This window comes from Oreochromis niloticus, linkage group LG16, assembly GCF_001858045.2.
Source record: "Oreochromis niloticus isolate F11D_XX linkage group LG16, O_niloticus_UMD_NMBU, whole genome shotgun sequence".
NCBI lineage: Eukaryota > Metazoa > Chordata > Actinopteri > Cichliformes > Cichlidae > Oreochromis > Oreochromis niloticus.
The window spans coordinates 27,805,597-27,829,416 of NC_031987.2; the positions used below are offsets into that span (position 1 = coordinate 27,805,597).

At 40.6% G+C, this 23,820-nt stretch overlaps 1 protein-coding gene across 1 annotated transcript in view; it reads left to right on the forward strand.

Annotated features, from left to right (window-relative positions):
- The first annotated feature begins 6,132 nt into the window (after nucleotides 1-6,132).
- The window catches only part of tbx15 (T-box transcription factor 15), a 32,621-nt gene continuing 14,933 nt past the window's right edge, over nucleotides 6,133-23,820 (forward strand). The window contains exons 1-4 of the mRNA XM_003456577.4: nucleotides 6,133-6,634; nucleotides 12,681-12,888; nucleotides 15,660-15,761; nucleotides 23,518-23,689. Coding sequence (XP_003456625.1) covers nucleotides 6,448-6,634; nucleotides 12,681-12,888; nucleotides 15,660-15,761; nucleotides 23,518-23,689 — 669 coding nt within the window. The 5' untranslated portion in view covers nucleotides 6,133-6,447. The remainder of the gene's footprint in view (nucleotides 6,635-12,680; nucleotides 12,889-15,659; nucleotides 15,762-23,517; nucleotides 23,690-23,820) is intronic.

The window sequence follows — 23,820 nt, forward strand, 5'->3', positions numbered from 1 at the left end:
CTTAGTGTTTTGTAGATCGTTTATGGGCAGTGAACTATTTAAATCCAGCTTTTTCCAAGTTCAGCGGGAACAAGAGGAAGAGGTCCTGCTGCCTGACATTGAAAAGTTCTGTGTTTAGTTGGGAGAAAAAAGCTGAGTGAGAAAGATTTTGAAATGTAAATATATTCGTCAGTATCATTTAAACATTTGCAGCTCAGCCGCTGTTTGTTCTTTTACCCTGGGTGTCTTATTGACACACACACGCACAATGTGATTGCACAAATTGAATGAATCTATTGTAACATTCCTTTTTGATTAGCAGCCACATGTAACGTGCACGTAATTACACATTCCCCACGCACACACACTTGTTTGAAGTCCCTTTATTTATTTATTTGTTTCATTTCTGCACTTTGCCATAAAGTGTCTGCTTACACAAACAAACACTGAGTTAGTCACTCAGGTTTTACACGCGGTCCATTAAACGCATTTATCTAGTTTACTGTTAACGAGGCTGTCCGATAGGAGGAACCGTTATAGTCCTGTAATACTTCAGCAGAGATGTGAGATGTAACTTTAATATTTCAGCAGGAGCAGTGACTTTAAACATGCTCATTTTCGCCCCACGTCCCTCCCTTCTTTTCTTTCTTCTCTGTTTTCTTTCCCGTGTTCCCTCTGCTTTTATTTCTCCTCTTTCCTGTTTTCTATTCTTTCTACAAGTGGTTATTTCACCAATTCTGTTCTCTCCCGCTGTTATTATTCCTTCTTCATTATACCCACTATTTTATTTTATTTTCTACTCTCTGTAATCAGCTTTCTGTTCTTCTGCAGGGGCATCCTTCGGGGCCTGCACACACACGCACATTATGAAGCTGGACTGCGCTGTCGTTTTTCCATCCCGGTGTTTACCTGGGAACAGACCACATCCCTGCATGGTTCACTTCCCTTTTGCTGTTCCCCTCCTTTCCCCCCCCTCATGTTGGCATAAGGAGCTGATGGAATATAAATAAAAATATATAGGCTGCATTTATACAGAGGAGCAGGCTATAAATCCCCAGCGACCTGCAATGGGACCGCAGCACTGTGGCAAATACCTGTTTCTGTTTCAGATATAGTGATATAGTTGCGCTGTAATAAGTAGTGCGTTTTAATGTTAAGGCGACACTGCAGCTCACCCGTTTTACGCACGGGGGTAAAAACTTTAACAGAGTCGTAATAAATGCGCATTTTTTTTAAAAGAAATCCCCCGTAAATCGAAATCGTGTCGCGTGGAAACAGCCACGGACCTGAAAAATATTAAAAAAACGAGACATTTTTACTGATGTTGATCTAACAGGGTGTCCACGCAGTGAGCTAAAGAGGAAGCTGGTAAACCTTAAACCTCGGACAATATGGCCTTTTTTCCTCCTTAAATTAATGAACATGTTGCTCAGTGTTGTGTGCTGACACGTGATTAATTACCAACAAAACACGTGACACTGTTTCTCTTGCGCCTTTACCCAACGCGACGGCAATTAATTTACCACGCAGGCTTAATGTTACACGTTTTGATTCTAATTTGATGAAATTTTGGATATACGCATGCGCTGTTCATCAGCGTTATTCGAGCTTTGGGCTAATTGCTGGAAGAGACGACGAGCTGTGAGAGTCCAAATGTGCGTGTACGCGTGTGCGTGCGCGCGCTGGCGACTACAATTGTCTTTTCCGACTTTCTGCTGATCGTGGCTACACCGCCTCTTCTGTAAAGACTTCAAATTATTTTAAAAACTTTTTTAAAATTTAAAAACAGAACAGAGAATTTGTCCCGATTTTATGATTTTTATTTAGCTGCTGATTAAAGTATTTTATCTATGAAGGTATGACTACAGTTGACTACATGACTACAGGTATAACACGCAGCCCCATTCACTACATATACATTCCCTATTCGCCTTGTTCACTCAGGCTATTTTTTCGCCATTCATAAGTGCTTTATATCTAACATCCACACTCTGTGGGATGCATCGAAGAGGAGCTTGGGGTTAATATTTGACATGCAGACTGTATGCCAAATATCCACCAAGCCTCTGATTAGGAGATGACCTTCTTTACTACCCCCCTTCCCCAACTTATACAATCGGCATAGCATTACATTAAAATAGGTTCTACTGGGGAAGTATTCGCTTCACCAGATACATTCACATTATGGACTTTTTAAATTGACCATTACTGCAAATGAGCCCCCGAACTTTTTTAAATTTTCAACCAGTGTCCAGTTTTAATTATGACCTATATATCTTTATCAAAATACCCTAAAGGCCAAGGCCGTGGGACCTAGGAGTGCTGGGGGTTGAAAAAGGCAGACATGACAAATAAATAAAGGTTTAAACACTTACTGCGAAATGTGTCATTTTTAGAATTGTGTTAAATAAGTTACACCCCCCCCTCCGCCCCTGACAAAATGACGTTACATACTAGTGAGCAGTAGAAGTGGTGGATTAAAATGTCTGTGAGTTAAATGTCCTCACAGATATCACAGATACACGTCGGAACAGCAAGTCACATTTGGACCATTATGACCTGCACCCAAATGAAGGTAACGCTTTGGTTTATTATGATACGCAGTTTGACATTATAATTATTCAGTAATTTCACAGTCCTGCCTTTGTTGCAGAAGGGTAGACTACCTCACAATCCGTATAAATTTTGCATTAGGGCCCAGTATGAAAATATCCATATTTGGAAAGGTTCTGGTCAGCTATGCACAAATATTTTATTTTATGTGTATTTATATCATGACTTGTAGTTGACCGACTGGTACACTGGTGTTTGTGCCTGACTTGTGTGTACGCGCGCACACGCGCGCGCGCACTTGAGCATCTTCAGCTTCAAGTCTTTAGCTCTGCTAAGGACAATCAACAAAATTAATCACTGCAGGGTGATTTCGTCTTGTAGTCTACCCAAGCGTCACTGGATCCAGAGTGTAATGGTTTGCATATATTCGCCTTAAAAACGGAAGGTTTCCGGGACATAATTCCCTCTGGGGTTGTGCAGGGCATCCGGATTGTGCCTAAAACTGATTTCCGGTTTTCATTATTAAAAACAAAAACTTGTCAGACCTATGTAATTAATGACATCAATTAATTTTAAGCCAGAAACGACATTTAAGTCAGAGGGCAGAAACTGAAATCGGCTTTTGGTAAAATGCCTTTTTATAGATCCTCCGTGATCCAGGCAAAGGAGCTGACATTAAAAAAGGATTTCTTTAGAGTGATCTGGCCAAGAGTGCAGCAGAAATTGCGACACATATAACATAATAGTTCTATAAAGATATTTTATTAAGTATCCAAAAATGACTGGATTGTTTCTAATATAGGTACAGTAACACAGAGTCATAAATATACTAGTATTTCTTTATTTTAAATATAACAATATAATAATATTGACTATGTACCAACATAAGCAAATACATTACACATAAAGAAAAAACAATAAAATTCGCAGTCATTTTCTGGCAGATGGTCACTTTTTGGACAAAAAAGGGAAAAAATTAAATTAAAAAAAATCTGCCAAAAAAAAGTCCTTCGTGTGTGTGTGTGTGTGTGTGTGTGTGTGTGTGTGTGTGAGAGAGAGAGAGAGAGAGAGAGAGAGAGAGTCGGGGGGATTTTACAGCTCAGGCGGAAGGTGCTTAAAAAATCCGAGAGTTGCTGTCAGATTGCACGCTCCATTGCTCGCTTCGTCTCTCGAGGTCAGGCGGGGTCGAAGCCTTCTTTTACTAATTGAATATTAACAGCACGTTTGACCGTTTCCGCCCACCACCCTCCGCGTGTCGATCCCGCGGGGTCACGCCGGATTTCATCTCTAGAGTTCACGAAAACCTCACTGGGGTCGACGTGGTATACCTAAATCCGATTACTAAAGAAATCTAAAAGGGGAAAGAATTTTTAAGGAAACGGATTTATTCATACTGCCCACTCCTGTCAAACGGAGAAATGTTTGACAAGCTCGCTTGCTTCACTTTTTGGGTGAATGAAATGCCATCAGGGCTATAATTGGGATCTAAATGGCAAACAGTTGGTTTTAGTTTTTATTGCTTGTGTTTAACGAGTTTCCTCCCACGGGGATTCAACGTCCCCCACCCCACACCAGTGCGCACACAATATTTACTTGTTTACTTTTGGAAGAAGTTTACGCACAAACATTTTTCTTCTTTCTTTCACAAAACATCAAGAATGAATAAAAAGAACCCGTGATTTAGAGTCACATCGACTGCCACAGTTTGTTATAATATTTACATCTAACACAGAAGTCCGTATTCCTCTTTTATCTAAGTAATTAGTTCAAATATGTGCGCAAACGTTTTGCGCGCACATTACCATAAAGACCGTAGCGCAAGTAATTTCCTTTTAAGCCGCCACAAGTTCACATATTAGTATACCTGCTGCGTTGATCTCTGTACAGGATAATGAAACTACCCACCTCTATTTCTTTTTTGCGATGTACTCACCGTTTTTCTTCGGTTTCCTGCGAGCCATCCTCGTGCGCGCGCAGTTTTTATTTTAAGATGACAGATGCACAGCAATAACCTCTGGAAAGCTCCTTTTTCAAGAGCGGCACTCTGACTTCGGGCCTGCCCGGTACAGACAGACGCGTTTGTGTTGACTGATCACACAGGCAGCGATCATCTGCGGCTCTTCCCCACCCCTGACACTTTTCGACCCGCAGCTGATGAAAAATGTGTAAATTATTTCCCCCCGCAGGAACTGATCATCCCCGAACAGAGCATCAGGCCTGCAGACCGATCACGTGCAGCTCTGCCGCTCAAAACAGTCTCAGCAAAGGGCCGCCGATTTTTTTTAAAAGAGGGATTTGATTCCAAGAAACCGATCATCTTTCGGCTGTATAATATTATAACGCTGAACGTGGGATTTCTTTTTTCATGCTTGTATCAATATTCAATTGTTAATATTTGGTTGCAAAGGGGGGGCAGTGTTCTATAAAAGCTTTTCTACCTGCCGGTAAAACATGTTTGGAAATACGCTTCTGCATCAGCCAAAATATTACAAATAGTACATTTTTACTTTTGCAACTCAAAATCAGACAAAGTTTCTATTTTCCAATCGTTTAATTAGCTGGAATAAATAATCGTTTAGTCAGATTTATTTCAGCCTGATATTATTCCATTATTGGTTTTATATGTGTCGGAAATTTAAATGCGGATTGTTTGAGGATAATTCATCCCCAAATTAGACAGTAATTAACATAAATATGAAACAAAACAATAAAATAATCAGACGAAAATTTGTTGGCAGTGTTTTTTTTCTCTCCTTTTCAAGCAAAACGATCTCATCTGAAAAAAGATGTCTCTAATCCCTGTACGCCTATGTTTCCTGCGACTCTGTTTTTCTTTTACTGACCTGCAGATCTGTTAAAAACAAGCCCTCAACGAGCTGATCAGAGCACAAGAATTTCATTTGCTAATCTTCTCGTTCCTTTTGTTGTGTCCTGAGCGCACAGCTCTGAGATCAGCCCACCTGTCCTGCTGCAGCTATGTTCCGGTTCCTCAGCTGTCGGGTTGACACAATGGAGCTGTAATGGAGCTTTTTCTGCAACGACTTTTAATGATGGAATCAGGTTCAAGCACTTTGTGAAAGTGTAAAATATTAGAATAAAATTTTGCGGTGGTCTCCATGAGACCGAAGGCCTCGGCTTCGGCCTCGGCTCGCGGTTTAAAGCTGATGATCAACAGTCAGATTAGGACTTAAAGTGAAGTTGCAGGATCTGGGTATCAAAGACTAAAATAGGCGTGAGGTCTTTTTTATTTATATATATCATTAAGCACATTAAGTTTGAACTGATAATGATCTGATTATCTGATTTGTGTATTTACACGAAGCCCTGCCTTTAATGTCGATAAAAGCACAGTAAAAACATATATGTGTCTCCATATGATTCATTACGGAGTAAGTTCGTTAGGCTGTTGAAGTCGGAGTGATGGCTCCTTTTCCAGGACGCGCTCCTTCCTGCCGCTGCCATTGGACAAAACACTTTGTCTAGCTCTGTGTTCTTACTTCTCATTGGACACGCGGCTTTGCCAGAGCGCAGGAGAGCCGCCCTCTGCGCCTGAGAGAGAGAGAAAAAAAAGACTCCTCCAGAAGTGATTATCAATCAGAGAGAAGTGAGGGGGACAGAGAGAGAAAAAGACACGGAGTGGAAGCACGGAGAAACGCGTGAAGCAGCACACCGCATCAAAAACACCGAGTCCTGCCGAGCTGCCAGGATGACACAGTCCTTCAAAAGTTTGTCGCAGCGTTTCTAGTCACAGTTGGGATTACTTTGGACACTTGGTGAGTTTGCGATCCGCTGTAAACACTGACGTGTGCATTTTTCCTTCTTTTTTTTTTTTTTTGATTGTTTTGCTTCGCTGCGTTGGACGGACGGAGTGGGTTTTTCGCCGCTTCCCCCCACTTAGGGTGGATTTTGTGAGAAATGAGTGAAAGGAGGCGATCTGCCGCAGCTCTGAGCTCTAGAGCCCACGCTTTTTCCGTGGAAGCCCTGATCGGCTCCAACAAGAAGAGGAAGCTCCGGGGCTGGGAGGAGAAGGAGCTGGAGTTGTCCATGGAGAGCCTCGCCACGGACGGAGAGGATCCGGCGCACTGTCTGGATATGGATCCCGGTCAGTGCGCAGACACGCACAACACCGCTCAAATGTCCGGATCTCCATTATATCACTGCAGAGCACTGACAATCCACAAGTCCCGAGTCAAAACGTGGCTCTGTGTTCAATGACCCAGCCCACGGCAGAGCATACAGAATCCACGCTCCACATTGTTCAAATCTTTACATTAAACAGACTGAGATGCATGCCTGTGGAGTTATGCGTTTGGTTTACAGGGATATGTCAGCAGTCTATCTCGTTTATTCAGCGAATGAGTTGATTTTCATCAGTAACAACAAAAATAATAATAATGAAAAAGCACAAAAACAGTTAGGACTTAGTTGATATTTGGTAGTTTTCTGGTGGGTTGGCCAAGTTTTGACTCTGGACTGGTGGATTGCGATGTGAAGCTGGACCAGAAACACATAAAAACACATTTGAATCAGCTGTTTGCTGCTCGAGCGATTTTAGCCCAGCAATAATCTGCTTGAACTGCAGGGAGGCCTCAGTTTACTGCAGGAAGGTGCACTGGTTGAAACTAACCACTCAGTCTAACGCGTTTTATCCTTGAAGAGGAGCAGCCTTTAAAAATTCACAAATACACTGTCCTCTGATGAGATTTTAAAAAAAAAAAGTTTCTATGGAGAATTGCATTTTGCGCTTAAGGCGCACAAAGGCGCAAAGCAGCCGCTGTTCTCCATTCGCGAGTGCGCACAGAGAACGCTTAAAGTAAATGAAAAAGAAAGAAATCAGATGTTGTCACGTCATCTACTTAAAACGGGTAAGCGCTTTAAATGTGTGTTGTATGAAACTAACAGCCACACAAGATGATTATGAAATATTTGAGTACATAACTGCACTCAAATAGTGGAAAGGCGGGTTGTGTAAAAGCAAAGGAAAACTGAATAATAACAATAACAATAACAACTGAATGAAATAAATATCACATTTTAGAAAGCGTGACAAAAAATAGTTATATTTTATGGTAAATAGTTTTATACGTATCCTTAAAACAAGCATGCGCGATGAAGCAATTAACAATTTTTTTTTGGTAATAAGTTAATTATATAGTTTGTTGTTCTTTTTTAATTTTAATTTTTAAATCACAGCGTTTTTGCAGCTAAAAAAAACCTTCATTGTAATTTTTTTACGCCAAGTCAGCATTTCTATATTTTTATTGCGCAATATAATTATTTTAAATAAAACATAACCTGTTTTGTCTCAGCAGTCCTAACGTGTAGGTTTAAGTGCGTAGGGAGATTAAGTGACACTGCAAAATAACCCTGACTGTTTTTTTTTTTTTAAAGATACCTTGAAGCTTCCCTTTGAGTTCACAGTCTTCGTTTTTCGCTTCACGGTTTCAGCTGCAGATTCAGTTTAATTTTATCTGTAAAATTATTCACGAAACAAGACTTTTGTTAAGTCGCTCACTTGAAAAGTAAAATTAATATACAGGACTGAATGAGCCGTGTAGATAATGTAGGTAGGCTAGTAGGCTATACACACGCGTGGGCCTGTGTGAATCAAGTTATATCATAACCGCATCACTGTTCATTAAATGTTTGTATCAATGCGCAGAAAGGTAGCAGCTGAGCTTTGAGCCTTGAGCTTGCTCTGACGGTCTCAGGCCAACACTGCCTCGCCGCCTGCAGCAGTCTGACCTTTGGGGTCGCACGGCTCCTCTCCCGTCTTCAAACGGATCCAAACGCAAACCTTAAAGAGTAAAAGCAATAATAATAAAAATAATAAAAGCCAATAAACAAAACAAAACTACAGTTTTCTCGAGGGTTTGCGTCCCAGGAGCTCTCTTGGGAACTTTGCTGTTATTGAAGTGTAGGGCCGTCTGTGGTTAAATGAGGGAGGTGGAACTAAACGCTGATTACAAGCAGCTCGTTTCTGTATGTGTTTGAAAGGGTAAACACCATCAAGAAAAAATAAAGCTTGGTCGTCACTGAAAAAAAACTCTTCAAGTCATTTACTAAAATGTTGTTTTTGGCTCAGCGGGGAGAAGAAAGGTCTCCAAGTTCATTTCCTCATAGTTTTTGTATAGTTTCAGAATTTGTGGCTGAGTGGACCAGTTCCTGGTCCCTCTGTCCCGCTCATTAGCAGGCGGATTCCTGGCAGGTTCCGCGGGCCCTGCTTGAGTCCGAAAGCCTCCACTTTGGCGCGTCGGGCGGAGGTGACCGAGAACAGCGAGTCTCTGTGGTCAGATTATGTGGTTTAGAGGAATCCTTAACGGAGTGATTTTATTTTTACTCAACTCCAGGCGATGCTGGAAGCCGGCTGGTCGTATAACACGTTTATTAGCCTCAAAGACAAGGGCAGGACTGAGACATGCACAGAACTGAACCAGGCTCGGATTTAACAGCCTGCCTGGAAGAGCTCAGCAGCTCAGTTAGCTCTGAAAAAAAGTTGTTTTGTTAGACCTCACAGAACTACTTCCACCACACACTCATAATATTTATCCATTAAAACATCGATTAACAAGTTAAACTACATCTACTGTGAATTCAGAATTTGTATGGCTGTAATTTATAATAATTACTTTTTAATGCGCATAACTGATTCCATGCAACAAACTGACGTTTTGCTAAAAATCGGGTATTTATAACCTATTAAAATCAACGTAAAATCATATATTAATGTCACTATACCGCTCCTTCTATTTGCCATTTCTCCAAAAACTCTGTAAGCATGCAAGCTGATAGAGAGAGATGGGCTTGAAGTTTTTACTGCTTACCTCCAGTCTGCATCAGTGTAGGAAACAGGTGCTCTCACGGTGTGGATCACTGATTTCATGCTTGGCAAACCGCTGCTGTCCGCTTCAGATGGAGTTTTTCCAGTGTTGCAAACTAAGACATGACATCTTTTATCAGTGCACCCCAACATCAAACGGATATTTGCAGATCATTTCAAAGGGATATATTTGGCACGTATTTTCAATTTTTTAAAAAGTTGCATGATTTTTAATATTACCTACTTGTGGAATTGTTTCGAAGTATTGCAGCCCGAATCAGGTTAAAATGGTTAGTACTGTTCATTAGAGTCACCTCAGAAGGAAATGACTAAGACATCTATACTCAATAAGTTAAACCAGTATTTCACACTGATGATATAGATCCAATCTTGAAGTGGTAATTTGTGATAAAATAAATTCTAACAATAATCTACTTCCTCATTACTTTCAGCATTTTCCTTATTAACGTATTAATAACTATCTATTTACAGTTCAGCCCCGCTTGAGTTCTCCTGACAGTGTAGTGACAAAATGTGAACTGCAACACAAGAGAGCAATGTAATGTACAGCACAGTTGATTCAGTTCTGGCCAATTAGTGGCCTAGCATCAGTGTTAGTCTCAATTTAATAAGGCCTGGCATGAGCTTAAAGAACCACAAGATGCTGGCCCCAAGTGATATTCTGTATGTGTATGTGTGTGTGCGTGTGTGTAGCTAACCACAGCAGATGTCATGACAGAATTCTGCTGAGTGGGCAAATTTTTGTCTATCAATAAATGTCAGTTTTTATTCGTTCAGCATAAAGTGGGAACTTAAGCTCTGAAACAAAAACCCGGGTCTTATAATCTCGGCGCTGTGCGACTCTGGACTAAAGGTTTTATGCCGTGTTTCCTGTTTTGCTCGATTTTGACACATTTACACTTAAACTGTGACTTGACCTCAGACGTGCCATTTAAGTCTACACATGGACATAACGCACATATTGAGCTCTACCTGCTGCTAGCTTTGTTTGCCTGTTTGTCATTTAGGTTTAGAGCTCTGCGTTCATGTGTGTGTGTGTGTGTAGCCAATGAGTGGCGGAGGACAGGTCCTTCAGCCTAGTGTCAGGGCGGCCCGGCTCCTGCTCGGTCCTTTGGTTCGCCCCCTCTGCATCTTGAAGACATTCGTACCAAAATTATCTCATTTAATCGGGCTGCTTTTGCTGTCTGGTATGCATCTGTTTCCTCTGAGCGCCTCTGCTTCACACACCATCATCTAGTTTGAGATGCCAATAGTGGATTGCACAGCGTAGCTTTTCAGCCCATGTTTACTGCAAATATTCACATCGAGCTTAATTTTCATGGCACAGATGTTCGCATTCTTTATTTGTTTGGAACCTCGTTACTGTTAGAGTGAGCTAGCAAATGCGTTTAGATTATTAGAAGACCCCAATTCAACACTGAAACCTGACAAATGATATTCTTGTAGATTTATGCCCTTATTTGAGCTTCTTATTTTAATTTGGTGAAAGACTTACACTGTTGAGTCATAAGTTGAGCCACACAGCTTGAAACAGAGTTAATCAAACTTCACTGCAGACATTATTGACACTGATGGTGGTGCAGGGCCTAAAACACTCAACCTAGGCCAAAAATTATATGCCAATACAAAAAAAGGATTAAAAGCAAATGTCTAAAGCAGGTTAAAAACAGAAGTCTGTTTATCTTAATAAAATAAGGTGTTTATTTCTCATTTAAAGGCCTGAGTTTGCTCGATCTAACGGTACAGGCCCCTTTAAAAAAAAATTTCTTCATTTTACTGAAGCCCTCCATCCTGTCCTCTTCCTTTGGCGCCAGGAGCATGTGTTTATAAAGTGTGAGGGGGCAGCTGACTGTGTGCATGAGTGTGAACAGTTAAAAGGGGAATCATGTGTGACAGTCCTCACTGGCTGCAGTGACACTGGAAGGATCTCCCAAGAAGATGATGGAAAGACTTTCTCCGTCTCTCTGTGGTCACTGCACCCCTCGCCCCCTGCTCTTCCTATCTCTCCCCTTCACTCTCTTGTTTCCAACAGGGTTGGCTCGGCCTGCGCCGCGGTGGTTTTTTCGCCTGGGACTCTGTCCAGTCTCTCAGCAGCTCTGCATTTGCATAACCATATTTGTGTGCCCTTAGTCTGCCAAGTCAACCTCCTTGTGTCAGGGCCCTCAATAAATAATACATTATTAGATTCTTTTTATTTTTTACTTTCTGGGTGGTGGTGGTGGTGGTAGTGGTGGTGTTGGAAAGGGTGTAGGATATTCGGCTATAAACTATTTCTGAGAAAAGTGAAATGAGAGAAAGCATGTGGTGATCTTGTGAAGGTTTCTATCTGGATAAAGTGCAGGTTCAAAGATTTGAGCATTGAAGTTTTTGGCAACCCAGCTGGAAAAAAAAGATGATCCTTTTTTTTTTTTTTTTATATTTAAGCCCTTAAGGTTGAAATTTAAAATCTAAAAGACATCACATGTGTTAAATCACATTACAGATTCAAGCAGAGAAAAGGGGGCAGAGCAACTGCTGGTTGTGTAAGTCTACATTCCTCTTTCAGTGGAAGGGATTTGGGGGTTTTACAGCGTTTTTTAAATTAATACTATTATTATTACAAGAAAGTAGCTTTTAATGTAGAATGCAAACTTAAGTAATACGTGTTTCTGATGTAAATAATGCAGCTACAGCTTGGGTGACGTATTTCAACTGAGTAAATTGAACTAGAAAGCCACTCGAATTTCTCAGGTGTGCTTTTTATTTTGTCCGCTGTATTGTAGCTTGCTAGTTTAAAGCACACTGAAATAGGGCGACGTGAAATAAAGTGAGGTCATTCTGGTTGTTTTTTGGGGGAATTAGAAGCTCAGAAAGATGGAAAAGCTCTCATGTAGGTCTGGATTTGCTTCAAGATCGGAGGAACGTTTTATCTGGTCTAACGCTGTGACTGCGCTGATGACTCTGAACGGTCAGTCTGTAAAACTTGGTCCAGGAGGAGCACTTGAGGGGAAATTTCATTTGCTAAATGTTTCCCAGTAGAATTCTTCATTGTGTGGCCCGACTTAAAATTTAATATTTTCTAAGTCGCATTTCAAAGGCCTTTACGCAGCATTTATTCTGCTTTTGACACCGACCCAGAACTCCATGACGAGCCTGAGCCAGTAAGCCAAACGCTTCTCTCCGGCTGTAGCCGGCAGGTGATTTGGAGTCAGCCGAGAGAACCGCGCTGTACTTTCTGGCCGTGCCAAGTTTCCTGCATAAAGCCTAAAGCGCTTAATTCCACTGTTTCAGAGCTGCCTTCTCATCTTCTTCCTCATTTCCCCCTCAGACTCAGAGGCGAGTCCCGGCTCGGACGGAGAAGGTCTAGCCGAGAGGACGTCGTGTTCTTTCGGCTCATCTGCCGATCTGGCCCCGGGCCCCTGCGACCCGTCTCCCCCTGCCTCCATGGATGAGATTCAGGTGGAGCTGCAGTGCGCAGACCTGTGGAAGCGCTTCCACGACATCGGCACGGAGATGATCATCACCAAAGCGGGCAGGTAGGGTTCATATACACCCCCTGCTCCATCCAAACTTAACACACACATCCACCCATCTTTTTTTTTTTTTTTTTTAAATTTAATTAGAGGTAAGCGTATGAAAACAAGTCTCTCCCGCTTGTGTCAAAAGCACAGGCCTCTCCCTCTCTCGCTCTCGTTCTCTCTCTCTCTCTCTCTCTCTCTCCCTCTCTCTCTCTCTCTCTCACACACACACACACACACACCTCTGCGCTCTGTCTGGAGGGTGTTAATGTGTTGCACATGCAGGCCGCAGTGCTGCGTTCAGGCCCTCGTGACGCGGCAGGTTATTCCTGATGTCGGAAAAGAAGGAGAGCTGCTTCTAATTAATCTCTGTAACATGTTCCGGCTTTTTTGTGCTCTCTCGGGCCAACAGTCCAAACACGGAGGGAGAACAGAAGTTGACCTACGGATCCTGAAGGAAGTACCTTTATCCCTGCGCCCGCAGCGCCGTGCGTTTCCGACATTTCCCCGCTCGCTCCACAACAGTCGGCATGACTAACATCACCTCTGATAATGTTTCCACTTAAAGGCAAATAGCCCCCTTTAACACTGTATCTGTTATTCCATCTAATTACGCTCCGATACTCTTTACACTTCTGTAGAACAGTTTGCCTCTTTAAAATGTTTTAGGTCTATTGAATCAAAAGGTTTTGGAAACACTGCGAAAATTTCATGTAAAAATCTCATTCATGTTTGTATTATTATTATTATTATTATTATTATTATTATTATTATTACTACTAGTAGTAGTAGTATTAATAATTAAAAACACTTCCATTCAATATTTTTTACTAACTATAGTAGAAATGCATGTAGGCCTGTGGGAGGACTACTTTTTCCCTTCTGCAACACAGCTAAAAAAATAAATTCTAAAAATATCGCACACTACATTATTATCATTATTATTTCAGTTTAACAGGTGAGTTGTATTTGTTTTACATTTAGAAGCATTATTAGATCTTTGGTCTATCTCATTGAGCTCTTTTCTTCTCCTGTTGCAACACTTTGGAAACCTGAGTTCAAATATACCCAAAGCTGTTTCTCAGCTCTTCCTCTCTTCAGATTGAAATACGGTCTCATGTCGCCCTCCTCCCGCCGTCACACACTACACTTGGCCGTTTTTATGAATTGGGTTTAAATTGGTAATCGGCTCATAAATAGAGCAGCAATCAGTTTGCGCCGAAGCAGAGTGAAGGCGGACGCGACCGTCGCCGAACGTATTTCACGGCCTGCTCATAATAAGCTCATAAATCCAGAAGAGAAGGGAAGCAAGAAAACAGCCCTCTTTTCTCATTAGGCAGGCCCCGATTTACGACCGTTAAATGAACAGGGGAACAACGCGGCGTTTGAAGTGCAAAATGAGGAATTAAGCTGAAATGTCTCCCTCTCCATATACAAACTTTTATTTAATATGGGTGCAGTTTTCCCTTTAAATTGGACATTTTTCATGCGGTTTGCATCACTTCAAGTCTCAGGCTTTGCAGGCTATAGTTTCCAAATATGAAGAGCTGGTTGATTTAATATATATTTAGGCATAAAACCCAAATAAATCATTGATACAGGATAAAAGGCAGTTTCAGCTGTTTATAATAAGGCAATACACCTGCACAATATTGTTAAAAGCCAAAGGTCAGAGGTCACTGGCTTGGCAGAATGGATAATACAATGTGGAATCCTCTCCACTTCAATAATGGAAATGGTACACATAAAAAATCAGCTAAAAAGAGAGAATTTATAATTTTTTTTATATATATATGTGAAAATATAAAATCAATCATAGCATTTTACTTATAAATGCCAAGAGAATAATTAAAAAATATGTTCAAGAAATGTAAAAAAAATACATGTGATTTAAAAGAAATTAAAATATTAAATAAATCTGGAGATAATATGTAAAGCTCAGAAGACTGTCAGCTGTATGAGGTAGAAATTGTCCAGACTGGATGTATGGCTATTAAAGGAATAATCAGGACTAATTGAAACTGTACACAGAAATTTGTGATCTTTGGAAAATCAAAAGAAGTGAGATTTAAATGTTTTGAATAATTAGTCTGTTTATCGCCTGTTTTAATGAACATAAACAGCCTAAAATGTGCCTGCGTGCTGTCTCACATCCCTGCGTCAACAATAGCCGGACTGTTCAAATGAATGAAGACACACTAATGTCTCCTCATTACAGAGAGGGAGGGCTGACAGAGCAAAAGCCGAAGTTTAATTAAATATTTAATTAAATATTTTTAAATCAATGTGTTGTTATCATTATTAATATAATTGTTATTGTTGTTGTTAGTGTAATTCACCATTTAATGTGGTGGTTATGATCATTAGTATACTTTTTTCATGCTCCTAGTATGAGTGTCTGCACAGTCTGCAGTATTGCATCATGACAAACATCAGGAGCGCTTAGGGTGACAGATGTGCACACAGCAGCATTTCTTTGTTGTGTTCTTGTTTTTGTGTTCCCAATTTTTCTTCTGGTTTTTTTCCTTTTTAATTTTTTTGTAAATATTTAAAGTCATAAATATATTTTATACTCTACAATATGAGTAAAAAAGAGACCCCTTTTCTTAAAAAAAAAACAAGTAGCACAGTCACTTCATCTGAAGAATGAGCTGAAGAAAAGCACAAAACAATTGCATTTTATATACATTTTATATATTTATACGTGTGTGTGTATATAAGTAGTATGTTGTTATTCTGAAATAAATCTCTCTCACATCTATTATCATATGTTGCTTTTTTCCCTGTAGGAGGATGTTTCCAGCCATGCGTGTAAAGATAGCAGGTCTGGACCCTCATCAGCAGTACTACATTGCCATGGACATAGTGCCTGTGGACAACAAGAGATACAGGTACCTTCTGTTTGCACAAACATATTAATGGGTGTGAAGGTCGAGCTAGCCTAGCCTAGTGAGTAGCATCTAAATTAGAGGTCCTTTGCTAAAGAAAGTAACAGGAAACAGTCTTTATTATGTCTTTATTTATGTTCCCTTTCTGTTGTACTCCCTTCCAAATGCAGAAATGGACTTCTCCCTACCCGACTGCCATTAAATCAAAAATGATTTTGCTCTTTTGGGTTTTGGTGGGAAAGTTTAATGTCCCGTGATGGTCTAAATGCTCTTTCAGATGCTTTTCACCCACAACAAGAATTAAACTGTGGCGAAAATGCTGAGCAATTGTATTTTATCACAACCATCCAACATGGCCAACCGTACAGATGTTGTCTATCAGCAACAGAAGGGCACCTTCTGTTCACTTCATTCTGAAAGTAGCAGCCTCTTTGCCCAATAACCCTGCACGGCTAAACATGCACAGTCACATCTCTGTGTGCGAACGCACGAGCGAGCCTGCACCCTGCTGCTGCTATAGCTGGACGCAAAACTCTACTTTCCTGGATGATTCTCAAAACGCTGGATGGAGCGTAAACATTTTGACCTAGTTGGATTGTTCTCATCTTCCTACCATTTCTCATGTTGGTGTCGTACATAACAGGATTTGGATTAAACAAAGATATTGCAGCTTTTTTCCTGCTTCACATTTTTCAAAACTGCTACTTGAGGTGTTCTTGTCGTCTTCTTGGCCGTGCAGGAAAAAGTAGTTGCTCCCATCGTTTGATTAAAGAGAGCATGTGTAGGAAGAAGGCTCGCATGTGATGGATCTCTCTGGATATGCAATAAGACTGATATCCAGGCAGACAGTATTGGCCCCTGAAGTCAGAGCCAGAGCGAGGAGATTGAAATGTATTCATCATCCCACTGGCCGAGCAGCAGAGCCAGAGTCTGCCTGCAAATAGGATAACACTCAGCATTCGAGTCTAATCAGGGAAATGGGTGGAAAAAATGAGGTCAAAATGGGAAAAAATGCAACGCTGCACATCTACCTGCTGCTGCCGTGGCTGACCGTCTAAGTTTTCTAGGCTGGGGTTCACCTGCACATATTCTACACTGACCACGTCTGGTTTTATTCTTATTATTGCTAATACAGGCTGGAACTTTGTCCTGAAGCAATAATAAGGCAAATAACCCATGACCTGCACACTTATCTCAATCACAATCTGACCAATGAAGGCTTTTTTCACAGATGCTGCTATTTGTGTTTCAAGTGATTTGGCAATAGGTCCCCCTAAGCATTAAAAGCAATCCCAGCAAAGCAGACAGAAAAACCTCATTTAGCAAAGGAGAGGTGTAATAACCTGAAAGGATAAAAATGGCAAAAAATCTATGTTTTATTACTGTGACATGTCTAATCTTAAAGATAACGCAAAATCCAACAATGACTTACTTTGTAGACGTTGCATCTTCTCCCAGCACATTTGTTTCACTCGGTCTAACCATTATTACAGAAAACTCAAAACTCGAGATTGATAGAAACAAATGCAACCCTGTTCCAAAAAGGTGGTTGTTCTGTCGCGGAAGGTGAATAAAAACAGAATGCAAATCTTTGAACCCTATATTTAAGTGAAACTAGTACCACAACACCTATCAAATCTTTAAGATCTGAAGGTTTATACATTTTTTTGGTAAGTGGGGAAAAACATGGATTAAATGGGTTATAGGTCCTGATTGCAGGCAGGGCAATTTAGAACCTGCACCCTTTTTCCCTGTGCTGTTGTCAGACGTGCAGATTGTGGTTTGCCACTGTCTTGCTGAAATAATCAAGACCTTCCTTGTCAAAGACTTAATCTGGATGTCCCCATACAAAAAGCCTATATATCCTTCAGCATTACCGCGGTGTATTCACTGACAGTGGTTTTCAGAAGCTTCTCTGAGTTCATGAAGTGATTTCTGCTACATAAGTGTCTGTTTTTTGGCTTTTAACTTCACCACAGACACTTCTTTAGATTCCGTGAAATTGTTTAAAACTTAACTTCAGTTGCTGAACAATTCATCCAAACACTCTGTCACAGAGTGGTGAAGCTCTTAGCCTTTTTCTTAAATTTTAACCTCTCTGCGATGCTCTTTTCAAACTCAGTGATGTTTATAATGCAACTATTTAGCTGTGAGATATACGATGAAGTGTTTTAAGCATTAAACACATTTTCCTTTTTTTTTTTATTGCTCCTTTGCTGCAGTTTTTTTTAAAAATTGGGCTTGTTGCATCATCGTAATCAATATTCAAAATTCAGAAGAAAAAAATGGAACCCGTCTTATGTTTGATAATAAACGATTTAAAAATCATAAAACAGCAAAAAACAGTTTGGATGCTTGTTTACAACTTAACTTTACTGTATTATTGTTTATATTATGAAAGTAACTATGAAAATATTCATGTTAGTTCTTATAATCCAAAAGTTAAGGTTGGCATCTTCAGCTTAAATTGGAAGCGTGTTTTTAACTTGCAGCGTGGGTTTAATTTCAGATATTAGGGTTTTTAAACTATGTTTTTCAATGATGAGAAAACATAAACAGCTCTTTAATGTTTTTCTATCGCTTGGATACATAAAGTGATATAGCACTCAAGCACTTTAAAAACATATATGTATTAATAATGATCAAAATGACTGACTTAGTGGCAACATAATTGCGTGTGTGTTTTCAGTGGTAGATCTGAGTGTATCGGCACCATTTTAAAGGGCATATTTTTAAAGCAGATAGTTCTGTCGCACAAAAGATGATTGCAGCGAGCTTGTTTGTTTTCATGTGAGAGTGACTATTTGATCAAAAGCTGAGTGCACCACAAATAGATCCCCTCTCTTTCTGCAAAACAAAACCATGTCATTCCCTGTAGAGAAGGTCCACCCCCCCACGACCACTCAGACTCAATTAAAATTCATTCATCAGGAAGAAATAAAAGTCTGCATAAAAGACAAATTAGCAAATTAAAATAAAGTGACTTCTGCAATCAGTGCATTTTATTTGACCTCCCTGCACCCTTCATTTCATTTCATTGTTTAATAATGTAAAGTTTTCCACCAGAGCGTATAGCAGACGTTCTGCCCTGCCGCCTCTCCTTGCTCTCCCACCAGCGAACCAAGACATGGAGGATTTTTAGAGGCCAGAAGATCTTGTAAAATTAAATAGGATTTTCTTCCTGGCTGGGGAATTTACCACAGGGCTTTGCAAACTGAGCTGGGAGCTGTCACTGGTGTGTCTCAGAGTCCCAGGGAGTTTGGGGTCTGGAAATAAGGTCTTTATTGGAATCGACTTGCTTTACTTGGGCTCCCTGCCCCTCCTTAGGAACGTCTCATTGGTACCACGCTCATTAAATCTCCATATATTACACTTCTTTTATGTGGACAGTCATTTGGTTCGTTCTGAGTTAAGGCCACTGAGCGTGGGGTCTGTCTGGCTCCTCAAACATACCTCATTGCTTCGAGTGTGTGGCAGTGCACGTTGCAGTTTTGCTTTAACATGCGCAGGTTCCTGCATAGATATGTGAAAATGGATCAAACAGCCACAAACATATTCACAGACATCTACAGGGATAAAAGACAGATGTATGCAAAAATAATTACGTTACTTTAGTCATGAGGTCAATCATAGTTTCCCAACCCTATAAACGAATCCCATCTTAATTTTAAAAACGTCGTAAACGTATCTTGACTGGAAAATTGACTTCAATTTGAAAGAAGAAGAAAACCTATTCTAAGTTTAAAGATTATATAGATGTATAACTTTTATATAGCTTTTAATTGTGCCCATTGGATTCAAAAATTAGGGGATATCTTATTACACCAACTATATCCTACATATCCCCTCTGAACAAATTGACTGTCCTTAACTATCTTCAAACAAATGTTTATTTGCTTCTATTAGCAAAAATTCTGTTAGGGTTGTATTTGGTTCTTTTGTGTCGAAACAGAAAAACATACACACGTAGAAAAGGCACAGAAACAGCCAAAGATAGACAGTAATTCCTCCAACCAGGGTTCACCAACTATACCTTAAGCATAGTCTCTATCAAAAACTGAACTGAAGTTGTAACAGTAGATCAACCTTTTTGGCTGTTGTTTGAGCTTCATAAGTATAGAAATAAAAGAACCCACATGACTGGATACTGAGAAACAATTACAAGAGCAATAACACACACACACACACACACACACACACACACACACACACACACACACACACACACACACAAAGAGCCTTGTCACATTTGCATGCACAGCCGTTCATTCGTCAAAACTCATCTGATCGTTCACAGCCAGATTCATGTAATCACATCAATTCCACACATTCCTAGTCTTTATGGCAGTTTGTGAGGACCTTAGATCTTTGTATATAAATAGAAACACACATACAAAAATGAGTGAAGCCTAACTTTAAGGAATGCGTACTCAAAGGGGAAACACGCCTCGTGGGCCGTCAGTTTGACATACTTATGAGGACCACTTTGACATCAACCTTAACCGCTACCTTATCTGAACCCTAAACCCACCTTCAGCTTTGAATAATCCCAGTATTTTTCTTATTAACAGTAACCCTGCTTCACGGGTCCTGTGAGAACTTGCAAAATAACTTTGCAGGGCAGTTTGGGCCTCCCAAGCATAGAAAATCAAGAGCACACGTGTATGCGTACGGAGAGCTGATGGTCTTCTCTTACAAACTCAGAAGTCAACCCTGAATGGTAACTCAATAGCGATATTTACTCTGTCAGTACAGTAACTCAATATACAGTCCGAGCTTGGCAAGTGTGTAAATGTGTGTTTTTATGTGCATGCCAGCCTCTGTAAGAGTATACGTGTGATGAGCTGGACAAACACACACACACACGTGTTTGCATACAGACGCATGGACTGACAAACATTTTTTCTTGGGTGTTTTTCTATTTGTGTGTTTCAGTGTCCCAGTCTATATGACTGTGTGTTTGTGTGTCTGTGTGTGTGAGAGACAGAGAAAATTGAGAATTGGGCCATGCGTTGCAGTTGAGTTTTGTATGGTTTGGTGCTGGCTGAGGGACGGAGTTCCCCTCCTCCCCTCACCCCCATCCGTCCAGTAAGAGTGTCACATAAAGTCCGGCCTTTATTGATCGTGCCGGTGCCAGATGGCAGATTTATGGAAGATGAAAGCGAGGGACTAATCAGATTTCCAGTCCTGTTTGGGGCTAAAGTTTCCTCGTTTCTTAACACTTTCTCTACTACGCTGAGCATAACCCTAAACATCAGTCCAAACAGGAAATTACAGAAACGTCTGGCATCCTTTGTGGGTCTGTATATGCATGTGTGTTTGTGTTAAGGTCAAAAGTCAGGGCCATGTGTGGAGGTGATATTAGATAACACGACAGTCAAATAGTGATTTCTGTTAACTGTACCAAATCTCAGCATTTAATAGCAAGCAAAGACTTTTTAATAACGACCCTTTATACATGTTATATTTTAACCGATATTTACAATCAGTGTGCCAGTATGTACGTTATCATTTATGATAACAAACAACCAGAGAATTATTACCAAACCGATATTTTATTCAATTTTGGTGGAGACCAAAAATGGAGCAAAAAAAAAGAAAAAAAAATCGAGATACATATTATATTATTATTACACCTGTTCAGGTCAAAATGCCAGTTAAAAAACATGTCATAACAGTGATCTGGAGTGGGGAGAAATCTAATGTAAACTCCTGTTTTGATGCGTGGGAAATCCACAAAGAACTAATCCATCATAGATTAATGAATGATGAAATGGATTGGAATAATGAGTGTAAAAAAAACCCCAGAATCAAATTGGCCTAATATGGCATCTCATCATGTGGTTTCTGCAAACTGTGCAGAAACATTCAGCTTCGTCATGGTTTGCTGAAAACTGGATTCCTGTGATGATTACGCTGTTTATGGTGTAACAAACAGGGGAGAGAGAGGAAGAAATACCAATGAAAACTTTGGGTTGTGTGGTTGTGGAGTGCATTAGACACGAGGCTGTTAACAAAGACCATTTGCAGATGCAGCCTGCAGTTCAATCGGTGTCTGTGTGTGTGTATATGCTTCTTCACTTCTCAAGTCCAAGCCACTTAAGAAAACATATGATTAAATAAGCTGACTGACTTTTTACTAGTCCAGCATTGAAAACCTTCTTGTGAGGATTTTTAAGAGTTTGTTTGCTAAAAACGCACACATCAGTGTACCCAGCACACGGGGCTTCCCAGGCTTTTCAATGCTGTGATGTGTGCAACCTGTTGGAGTGTCATAGGGGTCAATGGCTAAACGCTCCAGGCTTGTAGCAACGGTAAAATGGGACTCTCAATCCTAACTTTCCTTAGACTTAATCTTACTGGCTAAGCTTCATTCTTTTTAAACATGCAAGGCTCCTAAAAGCAAAAGTTAAAAAACAACAATGCAGCGCAAAGTGAAAAACACAAACAGAACATGAACCACTCCTCCTGTCTGACAAACATTTACTTACAAATGTAATATAGCATGCTGACTTTAGCTCCGATATGGTGGCCAGAGGGTGTGTTTGCCAGCGTTCCCAAAAACAACCCCTATATGCTTTTTTCAAATGCTCACAAAGAGGCCGAGTTGGTATATTCTTTTTATTATTTTTGTCTTGGACATAAATGTGTGGTAAAACGGGGTGGTGCAGCCCTTCAAGGCAATAACAAAAGGACCAAATGAGAGTTTTGTCCATGTTTCAGGGGTGAGTGATGACTTTGGCAGAGACGCTGCAGATAAAACACTTTCAAGTGAGCGCAGGGCCAGAACTAAAAGCAAACAGCTGTGCTTCCCACTCTCTCTCCCGCGCTCACTCTCAGCCTCGCTCGGCCCTTCACTCCTATCTCTCCTTTACCTTTCCGTCTGCTGATTTCATCTCCCTCATTTTGTCTGTCTCTCCCGAAGGCCGCCCGTCTCGTCTCGTCTCCACGCATTTGATTTCCCCCTCATAGTTTCTTGCATTATTCCCTTGTTTTCCATCGCACTCATTCCTTTCTTTGTCCTTTCCTTTTTTTTCATCAGCACACACAGAGTTAACTCGTGGCTTGTCATTTCTTTTTAAAATGAGGGTAAAAGTCAGTTACTTTTGTCATATTTTTTTTCTTTCTCTCTTGCTTTCTTCTCCCTCTCTCCCTGCTGTTTAATGGGTGGGTCGCCCCATTGTACCCAAACTCACACACAACATCGTCAAATATTACGGCTTTGCTTAATTGAAACTATGCAGCAGAGCGTGCGACTGCATATGGAATATTTTATGTCGCGCTTGTTAGAAATTTCAAGCGCAATGAAGAAACAGCAGATGAGTTTTTTAACAGCCGGTGTTGTGGCAACGTGGCCGAGTGTTTGGAGTTTGTTTTCCAGCGAAGCGAAAAAAGAAAGTCTCTCCAGCTTATTTGAAATTCAAACGGGCTTTATAATAACCCCTCTAACCCTCAAATAACCTCAAATGAGTTTTCAAAACAGTGAAGTGGGGAGGGAATACTAGTCATGGACTAACTTTCTGGGGAACATGAACATGATTAAGAAATCAAAGCAGAAGAAATCTCAGTGAAGCGCACAGAAAAAAAGAAGTTTACAATAACATTTAGAGTTACTCGATTTAAACATGCACAGGTCTTCTAGAACATACAATAGCAAATGAAACGAAACCTTTGTATTTCTAGCATAAACTCAGACTCATCCTCGTGTTTGTGTGTGCGCCAGCGTGGCTTAAACCAGGTTTCCCACCGTGTTTTCTAGGTATGTGTACCACAGCTCCAAGTGGATGGTGGCGGGAAACGCAGACTCTCCGGTTCCTCCGCGGGTCTACATCCACCCAGATTCTTTGGCCTCAGGGGACACGTGGATGAGGCAGGTGGTCAGCTTTGACAAGCTCAAACTCACCAACAACGAGCTGGATGACCAGGGGCATGTAAGCACAAGACTTTTCTCTGCTACTAAGTTAACAACAACAAAACATCTGTTATGGCACTTTTGAGTCTGGATGTTTCATCACTTCCACTTTGATGTCTGGTCAAATCTACCCCCTCCCCCATTTTAGTG